At 38.4% G+C, this 13,036-nt stretch overlaps 1 protein-coding gene across 5 annotated transcripts in view; it reads right to left on the bottom strand.

The window, feature by feature from the left end:
* The window catches only part of diaph2 (diaphanous-related formin 2), a 753,551-nt gene that overhangs the window by 430,119 nt on the left and 310,396 nt on the right, over positions 1–13,036 (bottom strand). For all 5 annotated transcript variants that reach the window (XM_087992147.1, XM_087992148.1, XM_087992149.1 and 2 more), the window contains 2 exons: positions 10,905–11,009; positions 1,446–1,799 (listed from right to left, as the gene is read on the bottom strand). In XM_087992147.1, the coding sequence (XP_087848273.1) occupies positions 1,446–1,799; positions 10,905–11,009 (459 nt within the window). The remainder of the gene's footprint in view (positions 1–1,445; positions 1,800–10,904; positions 11,010–13,036) is intronic.

The following is a 13,036-nucleotide window of genomic DNA, read 5'->3' as shown; positions in this document are numbered from 1 at the left end:
CGGCAAAGAATGTCTTACAGCAGTAGGGTTTTGGATAAGCTGACATCTTTGGAGAATATGACAAAGCAATTGGAATTGTTAAGCTTGGAGGTGGCCCAAACATCAAATGATTTCAGCTGCATATAGACTGAAACAGTCACATTGGTAGATAAGTGGAAAAGACTGCCTTGCTGAGGAACAAGCATTGAAGTCAGAATATTAGCTAGAGAATAACGAATTTCCTACAGACTCGATTTCTGACAATGTTTAAAGAAGGGATATGGTCAGTGGCAAAAATAAAATACTGGAAGAGATCATAAATTATCTGAGGCTGGAAGTCAGATAATTAATCCAACACTGGATTGGCAGCCTAAGAGTTAAAAGAGAGGGAATATTTGGTACATTAGGTATCATAGTTATACATGTGCAAAATTATTCTGATCCTAATGAATGTTTATACATGACTGGGAGGAAATAATGCACAAAAGTTTCAAAGAAAATTATCAGTCTTTGATCAAGATAATTTTGATGTTGCAGGGGAGAAACCTGGCTGAAAAAAATTCAAACAGGAATCTGTGAAAAGGTAAACTATGGTTAAGTATATTCAAGGATTTTGTTAGGAAAAGGTGTTTGCAGTTGGATGGTGGTTAGCAGGAGATGGATCATTGGAAACCTTTTTTGAGGAGATGGAAGTTGGTGGTGATTTTGAAAGGGAGATGGACTGCCTGAACAAAACTAAACACTTAAATTTTTAGGTGGCTTGACTTCCCAAAAAGGAACTTAAGTGCTTAGGTGTTTAACTGAGATGGGTTGAAGGGATTGAGAGTTCAAACACACACGGAAAAAATGGGAGATTATGGTCAGAATAAGAACAAGTTATGAGCAAGTAGCGATTTAACTTGCTAGTAACAGGAAAGGATATGAAGCAAAGCAGCTGAAGTGGCTTCCATTCTGTAAACAATGAAATCGATTGGCTTCTCATATGACAGATACCTGATAAGGCAAGATAATGACGGTTTCGCATGCAATGCAGATGTCAAAAGTAGAGGTGTGGAATTGTTTTTTGCATCTTACTTTTGAGGGCTACAAGCCTAGAATAATAACATCAAAATCATAAGGCAGAGGAGCAAGGTTAGATTGAAATAGAGATGAAGAACAGTAGTTTCATGAAGAAGAATGGAGGGTGCAATGTCTTTGTGACAGGAAAAGACAAAAGTAATTTGAACATACTGAAAAGGTGAGCATTTCATTGTTTAGAATAATTCCTTCAACTGTTCTTTGAACATTTAAATTACATATCTCGGTTGCTTTGACTTTTGTGCAGTACAATTTTCAGCAGCGATTCACTTGAAAGAAAATCTATCGAGAACAGTCATCTTTCAGGCTGGCAGCTAGTGTTAGCTAAAACATAAATGACAGAATATTTGACACTTGAAGAAATACATTTCCATTTTACAAAAGCTCACCTGAGACCAGTTGGCTCTTCGCATAGGAGCTTCTGGATTATACTGCTTTTTCGGCTGTAGTCCATGTGGTAGTGGTGCAGGAGCATGCGAACGAACAGCTGGACCCCCGAAGGGTGGAGGAGGAGGAGCCGGGCCCCCAAACGGTGGCGGTGGTGGTGGTGGTATGCCTGGGCCACCAAGAAGTGGAGGTGGTGGTGGTGGCCCACCACCTGGTAGGGGTGGTGGTGGAGGAGGGGGAGGTGGGGGAGGAGCAATGCCGCCTGGTAAGGGAGGTGGGGCTGGAATTCCACCAGGGGGGGGTGGTGGTGGTGGTGGTGGAGGCGGCGCATTAGAAGGCACAGATGCTGCTTTCCGCTGTGTGAAAATAATTGAATAAGAATTACCATATTAAAAATACAAACAACCGACAAGCAAAATTTTCCAAAGCAAATTCATAACTCAGGTGAATTATTGAAATATTGGGGGAATAAATATACCATGGGTGAATTATCTATTCAAGGGCAGAATATCTGCAAATATTCGCAACATAAATAGATTTTAAACATTACATGTGATAATCAGTTGCAAAGGATTGTTTGAAAAAGCTCATGTCCATTGTTTTCAAAATCATAACTGAGAACTGTACTCAGTAATTTAATGTATTTTATTCAACTACTTGCCCTATTTATGCATTTTAGCATTCAACAGGCTTATTCGACTCAAAACAATAGCTCTGTTTTTTTCTTTATCCACGGATGGTATCAGATTTAAGTATTTCCAGTGCGTTCTCTTATTACAGATTTCTACCACCATTTTGACTTTATTTAGGTCTGTTCAGTGGTTAGCTAAATCTCCTTCAGCATCACATCTCAGGAGTCAATGTCTTATTCTGTGTTTAATTTTCTGATTTCAGACAAAACTTGCAGACAGAAGCATTATAATTGGTCTCCATGCCACTACTTTAGGACATGAGACAATCAACTCTGATGCAAAGATCCTAAATCAGCACTCAGCAGTCCATGCAGGGGAAATGCACATGGACACTGAATATGGAACTGGGCTCAACCTTGATGGCTGGACTGCAGATAAGAATAAAATTACACTCAACTACAAGGTCTGTAATGTTTAAACAGCTTACCAACTACATTACTCAGCCAAATTGTCTCACAATATCAAGATGGGTATTAAACAGAGGAAGATTGTATCATCCATATCTCTGGCTAGCTGAGTGGCAATATTGCCCATGTAATCCATTAAATTTAACACTTTTTCTGGACCCAACTTCAAGATAATTGAAATTAACATGACACTTCAGTAATTTTATTGAAAATTAGAGCCCCATGGTGTAGAAAGGTGACATATTTTTTGGCATTTCACAAATTAATTTGGTCTAAAAATTGACAATTTGGTTGCTTTGGTGAGTATTCGTTACTTGCTTTCACACAATGTATAATTTATTTGAACCATTTTAACTTTCATCAAGTGCAAGAGAGAAGGATTCAGTTAAAGGCAAACAAATACAATGTGAAGGGTTTCTTTAATTAATTTTTAAAGGATTTCCCTAGAGCGCTGAAGTTTGAAATATTATTTGTGTCATGTCAGGTATCACGTAATTGCTAAGTCTAAGAAACCATGCAGAGTCATTGATTGATTGTAGCAGAGGTCAACACTGGAGCAAGTCAATTTTGCATAGCTGCTTTTAAAAGTATTCTGCTGGTAACGTACATTACCAACGGTGTTCATTTATGATCCCAATTAACAGATCATATCCCTAAGCAAGTTTTCTCCTGCAAATCAGCAACAGCACTTTTTAATCAAAGATAGACAAGCCAAAAGCAAACAATTATGTGTAAATATATTCATTTGACAACTGTACTGCCTTCCTGAAATGTCACTTCAGTCTGGGAGATGGCTGGGTAAACCTTCACATTTCTTGCAATATATGGTAAGGGGTCAAGAGATTCTAAACCTAGATAAAACATTAAGAATATTACAATCATGTATCTAACTAACAGAAATAGTCCTATTGTCTTGAACCAAACATGATTAGAATTTAATAATTCAGCACTAGTTTAACACAAAAAATGACTATCATTACAATTATTTCCACTATTAGACATTTTTGGGTATTTGTTCCTTTCTTGTTTAAGATGTGCCACTGAGATTTTTTTTTATCAACAATGGTTAAAAAATCTAAAATATCCATATCTCTTTTAAGTCCAATGCATGCTTCACTATGCCCAGTGGCATAAGTAAATTTTTGATACTCATTAAAAATAAAAATGCTCGAAAATACATCATTGGCATTTAAATATAAAATTGATTATTTAAAACTGCAGGTATCAGAAAGTTAATAAGACCACCCTGGTTAATGATCAGTCCGAAGAACTTTTCTTTCACACCTCCTTTCTTATCTCTGCTTTCCTTTACCTGAACAAAAAGCAGTGAAACAGGAGCAGATCACTTAACCCCTCAAAACTGCTCCACTATTCATTTAGATGCTAACTGACACGTACTATAAATTCACTAACCTGTCTTTTCACCACATCCCTTGATATCTTTACCTCTATAAAAATCTTAGTTGTGACCACTGAATTTCCATTTTGTCCTTTGTGCAAGAGATTGTTTCTCGATTTCACATTTGAATTTCTAGTTCTAGTCTTAATGCTGAATTATGTCTTTCTTGTACCTTCAGCAGGAGTTGGCATCACTGCAAGACTGGGAGCTTCAGTAACGACTTCCATCATAGAATCCCTACAATGTGGAAACAGGCACTTTGACCTAACAAGTCCACACCGACTCTCCGAAGAATATCCCACAAAGCTCATTTCCCTTTACACTACATTTACCCCTGATTAATGCATCTAACATACACATCTCTGAACACTATGGACAATTTACATGGCCAATTCACCTAACGTGCAGATCTTTGGATTGTGGGAGGAAATCTAAGCACCCGGAGGAGAATGTGCAAACTGGACATAGGTTTGCTTGCTGAGCTGGAACATTATTTCAACGAGCCACCACACACAGCAGCAAAAAGGAACTACAAAGGGCAGAGGAAAATTACCTATACAGTGTATTCAAAAAGAATGGGTACCAATGAACACAGTCCGCCAATTTTGCAGCAACAAACCCAAACAAGCAGACAAAACACGTCCAGAAACCCTAGCCACTTTCCCCTACATCAAACACATCTTGGAAATCACTGCCAGACTGCTCAGACCCCTTGGCATCATGGTAGCCCACAAACCCACTAACACACTAAAAGAGCAGCTAATGAACTTGAAAGACCCTTTACAGACAAGCAAAACTACAACATACCTTGCAAGAACTGTAACAAAACTACATTGGACAAACAGACAGAAAACTAGCCACCAGAATACATGAACATCAACTAGCCACAAAAACGACATGACCCACTCTCATAGTATCCTTACATACGGATGAGGAAGGACACCACTTCGACTGGGAAAACACATCCATCCAAGGATAAGTCAAACAGAGACACACACGAGAATTCCGAGAAGAATGATATAACAACCGGAACTCTGTCAACAAACACATTGACTTAAGTCACCTCCTGAGAAAAAGAACAGGAATTGCATCACCACAGGAAATGACATCACCACAGGAAATGATATCATCAACCCAAGGAAACCAAACACATGAATAGAAAGCAGGCTACACGACCAGTGCTTCATTTGGAGGCTCACTGAAGACGCTACCTAGTATGGTGACGAAACGTCTGAAAATGAACCTTCCAGCTCAGCGAGCAAACCTTCATCCAGAACCTCAACCTGAGCTACAAGTCTTCTCAAAACTCGCTAATGTGAAAACTCCACAAAAACAGTCACCAGAGGCTGGAATCGAACCCAGGTCTCTGGTACTGTGTCGCAGCAGTACTAACCACTGAGCCACCTGGCCCACTTCTTTACATACTGGTTAGTATTACAATTTGGAGAGTATGCAGATAGGAAATGGGTGACTTCTTAGCACTAAAGGAATGCCAGGCAGGTACAGGGGGACTCCCTTGAGTGCATCTCACACTCCGACCATCATACCTTTCTGAATACTGATGACAGTATTGATTCTACAATGGAGTGCAGCCAAAGCCAAGACTTTGACACCATGGATTGCTCAGTTGCACTGATGAGAGAGTGAGATAGAGGGAGGAGAAGAAGATTCGGAAATGAACAGCAATAAGGAAATTGAGAAGGGAACGTACAGGCTGCATTAGCAGCCCAGAATAGTATGCTACCTCTAGGTGCATGGTCAAGAATATATTGAGCAGCTGCAGAACATTCTGAGAGGGGTGGTTAAAAGGCCAGGAGTCATGGCAAGTGAGATTATGTCTAGACTATTAATGCATGGACCTAGGTAATGTTTCAGGAAACTAGGTTCGAATCCTACCATAGCAGATGGTAAAATTTGAATTCAATAAAAGAAATCTAGAATTAACAGTGTGATGATGACCTTGAAACCAATGTTGAACAGGGTCAAGGGGCTGAAGTGCCTACTCCTGTTCCTATGTTCATAGTTCTCATCAGCACCAATGACACAGGTAGGAAGAAGAATGAGGTCCTGCAGACAGAGTTCATGGAGCTCAGAAACAAAAAAGCAAGCTGAATTTTGAAGGTGATAAATGCGGAAGTACTCTAGGTGCCATGTGCTAATACGAAATTGACCACCACAGACCCAAACAAACAGACAAAACACGACCAGAAACCATAGCCTCTCTCCCCTACATCAAAGTCATCTCGGAAATGATTGTATGGCCTACAATTATGCAGATTACCACAATATCACTGCCCACTCTACACCAGTGAGAGATACTCTTCGCCTCTTCAATTCTGATTCAAGAAACCCGGCCAAATGCTATAAAACAAAAATCAAATTAACCAAAACTACCTCATCCAGATCCCATTACGGTACCTTATCCAGCCAACATACCCAAAGATCTGCAGATCAAATATCAGCTTATTCAAACATATGAAGATGCACAGCAGAAATTCATGACGCAATGTAGACATCATCCACAAGTGACTGACAGTTAAGTGAATTTAGACTGTTGATACAAGTTGCTGACAAGCTTCTTGTCTGAAAAATTAAAGGCCAAGGAATAAAGGAAAAGTAGGAGCATGGATAAAAAGTTGACATGGTGATGGATGACAGACAGTAGTGGTGAATGGTTGTTTTTCAGATTGGGGAAGATATTTCACGAGATTATCCACAAATCAGCTTTAGGACATGGGTATACAGGACACAATTTCAAAAGTTTTGGATGACACACAAAATGGGGACAACGAGGTATGTAATGATAAATCTCAAAAGGGAAGGTGTTGAAAGAATTAGTGGATCAGTGGCAAGTGGGATTTAATACAGATACGTCTGAAATGATTAAATGGGGTTAGGATCTACCCAACACTGTTAGACTGCAGGGTGAAGAATAATTCAGTCAAGGCTCTCAGAAGGCAAGTGGAAAGTCATCCAAAGAGAAGGTACATATAGAGCTAAGAGAAAAAAAACAGGAAAGCCAAGACTGGGGATTGCTGTTTGCTAAGGCTGGGACTGGGAGTCCATTGTTAGATTTGGGAGTTCCATCTGCCAGGATTGGAAAGTCTTGGAGAGAGGAAAGGAGACAGCCTCAAGAGGGTTGGGGGGGGGGGGGGGCAGAAGGAGGCTGCAATATGGGTATGGAGGTAGAGGGAGGCTGCACCAGAAAGAGGACAGTTTTAACTGAGCCAACTGGGTTTCAAAGAAACTTGAAATCACTGGAGAGAATTAACTCCTTTGAAGTGCATGTGGAATCTCTAGTTAAAAGTTGCACAAGTTTGACAGTTACAATCAAACATCGTAGATTCTGTAATATTGAATGTGATGTTAATGAATTCTGAGATTAAGACCCGAGATGCAGTAAAAAGGTTAGTAATTGCCGCGTGAAAATAGTCCAGCTTTGTGCATAAATGATGGAAACACATCAGCTCTGACCTTTCCAATCTACGGAACTTGTGTTTAAGGTGATGGTGTTGTGCATACAGAAACATGCCAGTTCTTCTAAAAAAACTTTCTAGTGCCAAATTATGCCTGTTATTTTGTATGAATATAAACATGTATCACACAGGAAATTAATATTCTCTATACATGCTGTGACTTGAATTTTAATGGACAGTTGATTACTACCGAAGATATTTATAATTCTTTAATCTGTTTTTGCAAACCAATTTACCCCATATGTCAACATAAATACAGAACATATTGTTATTACATGAAAGCATTACCTAAAAAGTTATTTAGTAAAAATTAAAACAGTCTTCTCAAAAATTAGGACATAGTCTCCAAAAAAACTCAAACTCCCAAACTTCTTTCTTCACCTGAACAGGTTATTCCTTTAGCTACATGTTAGCTTGGCCTGTTTGCTCCATGTATAATAATTCACATGTAAATGGTATTTGTTACTGTCACTTGTTTAATTTAAACATTTTACAATTTTCTTCAAATTGCCTCAGTCCACCTCATGTAGTGATAGGAATTAGATAATTGGATATGATGTGGAGGTGCCAGTGTTGGACTGGGGTGGACAAGGTCAAAAGGCACATGACACCAAGTTATAGTCAAATAGCTTAATTTGAAATCACAAGCTTTTGAAGCACTGTTCTTTCATTAGGTGAAGTGGAGAGCATTGATGCAAAGACTTTATAATCAGAGACATCTAAACATCACACAAATGGATTGAGTAGTGTATCGACAGGCTGAATAGGTCTCTGCAGGTGATCAAAAGTGTCAGACGGTGTGAGTAAAGTGTCCATAGCAAAACAGCAAGTGAAGGGATGACCTATAATTCAATTAATTGAGGCATAGAGATAATTACAAAAAAAAGTAAGGTGGTGCTAGGGACAAACAAATAATTAGAACAACATGCTCGGTTGTAAGAGTCGCATGCCAAGAGTCTAACCAAAGTAACAAGTAATCCAAAACTATATAAACCAATCAATTAATTGGATAATAGGGTGATCCCTTCACTTGCTATTCAGCTGTTGACACTTTACACACACCATTTGTATCACCTTGTGATCTCTCTGATTATAAACTGGATGTTCTCTTCACTTCACTTCACCTGATGAAGCTTGTGATTTCAAATAAACCTGCCGAACTACAATCTGGTGTCATAAGATTTTTGACCAGATAACTGGATAGATTTTCATATTTTTGAAATGCAGATATATAAAATACAAACACCAATCCCAGTAAAGAGGGAATTTTCATAAAAAGATCAGTTTCTTACACTTTCAGGTGCATTCTTTACTCCAAATCCTGTCATAGTTTTACCAATCTGATATATTGAATTTCCTCAAATATCCCTGAAATCCATCATGTACCAAATCTATCAATGTCCCCTCTGTGATTCCTCCAACAACACTACCCAAGTTAACTGGACTTGACCTATCTTTGATAAAGTATACAAAGTACACATACTATTCCTGATTACGGATTCTCCCAATTTTTGCATCATGTCATGCAAGTTGCTGTTCTGCAGTTAAACTTTGCTCTTTGTTGAGCAACAGGTTTTTTTTATGCTCTAATGCAATAGCCAGCTTCTAGCATGTGCTTAAACAACATTTTTCTTCAGTGGAAAACCACCTTATCTGGTTAAGCATTCACTTTAATCCCATTATTATATCATTAAACATTCTTTCCTTGCATTTTTCTTTCCTATACCACGAACTTTGCACTTTCCCCACTGAGGATGAATCAAAATGTTAGGGTAATTTTTTACAGTCTATTCACATTTTCTATCATCATTTAGTAGTATATTAATTGGACCCACCTGTTCTTTGTGCCGATTTTTAAAACGTACTTACAAACCAACTTTGCTCATTCTCAGGATACCAGCTGCAGACCTTTATCTCTGTATTTACAATTCTGGTTCTGCTAATCTGTCATTGCTTTGTCTGCCCAATATTCATTATTGCCCTGCCTTTCATACTTATATAAACCTTTTCTATTTTATTTATTACTAGTCCCATCTAGTTTCATAAACCAAGATTATATCACTCCAGGAACATCCTTTGCCTTTCAATGGCATGCATTTATCTTAGAAGCCACCTTCATGAATAGTTTTGGCAGATTTACCAATAATAATAATTCCTACCAAATGCAATAAATCTCTTAATTATTTCCTCGGGAAATTAATCTCATTCTAAATTCAAACCAAAGTCTGTGACCCTTTTTCTCTGAAATATCTAAAACCTAACCACCCTGTCGCACCATGGATTTTTAAGGCACTTCTCCCCTAACATTCACAGGAAACTAATCCTGTTGTTTTAAAAGATCCTTTGCTGTGCTAATGCTTGCTAAGAATCATGTGTTCTCAAGCTGCACTCTCCATGTGCAGTTATACCATGTTTTTTGACAAAAGCTTTGGATGGAAAGAGAAATTCCCACAATAACCCTTACTGTCGAACTCAATTCAGGAATTTAGAAATTACCTGAATGGAAAACAAGGAAGCTGTCCATCAAGACTTCTAAAACAGCTTTGGACTGGCCCCTGATGCACATTTAAGAAACAGCAGGATACTCAGTTGTTTGATAACTTAAATGGGTGACATTTTCTGTAAATGAGAGTGCCTGATGCTGACTGAATGGGATTTAGACAATGTCACTTTCAGTTTCCCACCAAACAAGTTTTAGAATCTTGTTAACCTGTTGTATGATCCTTTCAGTCACTCAAGTTCATTCCTTTTGAAAGTTTTAGTCTCTGCAAGGATTTCACTATATTCTACTCAGGCTACTTTTCCACTTAGGTTGAAGAAATTATGAACTTTGATTGCATATTAATTTCATGTTATGCACGACAATTCAAGTTACCAAAGTTTCTTAGAAAGCACGTTCCAGACCAGAATCTATGACAACTCCAAGGACAAGAGCAGCAGATACACAGGAACCTCACCACTGGCAAGTTTCCCTCCAAGCCATTCCACTTTCTGATTTGGAAATATTCTCAAGGACAATTATGATTTGATTTAATTTATAGTTTTCACATGTACCTAATTTCAGTAAAAACTTTTGTTTTGCGAGCAGTACAGGCAGATCATAGCAAACAAGGACATACAGGTCATAGAGGGCCTAAACATAGTGAGGCATATAGGTTATGACTGCTTGGGAGGTGTACAAAAGCAAGGTCAACATTAGATTTGAAATTAGAGGTGTCCGTGCAGCAGTCTGATAACAGCAGGGAAGAAGCTGTTCTTGAAACTGTTGGCGTTTATGTTCAAACTTGACTGGCAATAAATTTTGGCTGAACTAGTAACACCCAGATCGCACAAACTGATTTTTAAAAAAAAATTACTATCACTGTGACATGCATTGAAAATAAAATTACTATATGGTTCTCCAAAAATGTAAAATTTATTCTCAATACATTCTGACCTTACCCACATTATTCAACTATTCTTGTGTTGCAAAGCATATATTTATTACCTCTGCTTCCAACTGATGGAGTTTTGTTTCAAGCTCTTTGATTTTTTCATCTTTTTTTTGACTTTCAGCCTGTGCCTCTTGTCGTGCTGTAAATTCTTCATCAAACTGAAACACGTATCAGTGAAGCCTTCAAGACATGCTCAGTTTAATCACAACATACACACATGTACAGATATACACAGTTTTATTTTATATACATATCACCTAAATAAAACAGTTTGCTTTATTTTTCATATTCCAACGAACAAGCACACTTTTGGCAGTCTACTTTCTTGTTTCTATTCAACTTAATCAGTTTTATCACAGATGATTCCCAACATTTAATACTCTCCATTAGCAAGTGGATATTTCCAAAAAAATCATTCTTGATTGTAAGGAAGGAGGATCAAAACACACTACAATCCAAAAATAAGCATTGCAAATAGCAGAATGATAATTGACACAAATGCCAAGTTCTGTAAAGATCAACTTTAAAAGAATGTCAACCAGTAAAGCTTTGGAAAGAGATGCATTACTTTGGTTTACAGATAATATAACCATATTAAATCACAAGGATATTTGTGCTCCCTAAAAACGCTACTAAATCAGCTAATTAATTGCACGATGAACAGATTAAGAATGCCCACAACTCAGTAAATCAAATAAGGGCCCAGATTTTCCAAAACTCAGATAGCGGTTTCTATGGCAGATGGGATATGCACGTCAGTATGCCTATGGGATCCCAGTATCGCAGTCTCCAAAGGAATAGCTCTGGAAGTTATAGATTTCAAAGTGCAATTTCTGTGTGTTCGAAACCCTCAAAAGAAAATCCTTTTAAATCAGAGAACTCTGCTACAATTAAAACTTATGCAGGAAAATTTAAAACATTAAAACCCAAATGAAACTAGTGGGTAACTATTAACCTGATCCTCCAACTCATCAAATACACCTGCAACTGCAACTCTCCTCCATGCCTCATACATCCCCCAGAATTGGATCCAACACATCACTTTTTCTCCCTGGACCAGCAATACTGTTCCTATACCACTGAACCAGATATCCACACTCCCACACTGCTGGAACTGACATCCACCCCTCTCCAGAGGCCTGACAACACCCCAAATCCCCTCCAAGATCCAATGCAACCTCTCTTTCTGCTAGCTCCAGGGTGTGACACACCACTCCCTCTCCACAAGACTTGACAACCCAACATCCTCACTCACCCACCTCATCAGGGTTAATTCACCAACTCCCTCCCACCCCAGTCCACTCCAAATGCTCAATTATACTGGGTACCCTACCCAACTGGCAACATAACCTCATGTTTATCTTACAGATTATATTCCAAGAAGCCCATTCAGAGGTGTCATTACACACCTCTCGTATGTGGGACTGAACCTAAGTCTCCTGTTTCAGAGGTAGGCTGACTATCACTGCACCACAAGGACATCTCATGCCTACCTTACACACGTAGCTTTTCACTGGAGCTTTCCTAAATTGCTGTCTGTGCAGTGGGACATTTAAATCAAAGGTGGTGGAAACAACTGCCATGAAGAAGAGGGCATGATTGTTTTATTCCGACTATCCTTCACAAGGACATTCTCCAGAAATAGGAAGCTCTATCTTTATGGGAGGACATTGGAGCAGAGTGGCAATTTCACTGTGATTGGGCTGGACTTTCCAAGGAGTGACAATGTGATTAAAGCTAACATTGATGTTCGAGTGCACTTGAAAAAATTAGACAAATGTAAAAATCAGGTGGAACTTGGTTCAAAAAATTTTACGTTTTACCCTGTCACGCAATGATATGTCCTGAAGTAGAAAAAGCTCTATAATCAAAAAGACACAAAGCCTATTTCAAGACAATAAAAAAGCAAGTCCTCAAGGCACTCCTTTTTGATCACTGTAAAGAATAATGACTCATTGCAATTCATTCTGCAACAGGACATAAGTGTGGAGCCACTTTACCTCACCCATTCTACAATCACTATGCTTTAGAAACTCAAAGCTGGTGTTACTCAATCACTATTTAAAAGAGTAACACAGGAATGAAAAATTTAGACAAAAGAACAGTACAACAGCAGTCATTCTTAGGTGTTTCATGACATAAAGGAATGGACATGAGAGCCAGAGAATGTGCACAAAATAGATTC

This window comes from Chiloscyllium plagiosum, unplaced genomic scaffold, assembly GCF_037043375.1.
Source record: "Chiloscyllium plagiosum isolate Xiang-an unplaced genomic scaffold, Cpla_swu_hap1 HiC_scaffold_11, whole genome shotgun sequence".
NCBI lineage: Eukaryota > Metazoa > Chordata > Chondrichthyes > Orectolobiformes > Hemiscylliidae > Chiloscyllium > Chiloscyllium plagiosum.
This window is presented reverse-complemented; position numbering and strand designations above follow the sequence as displayed.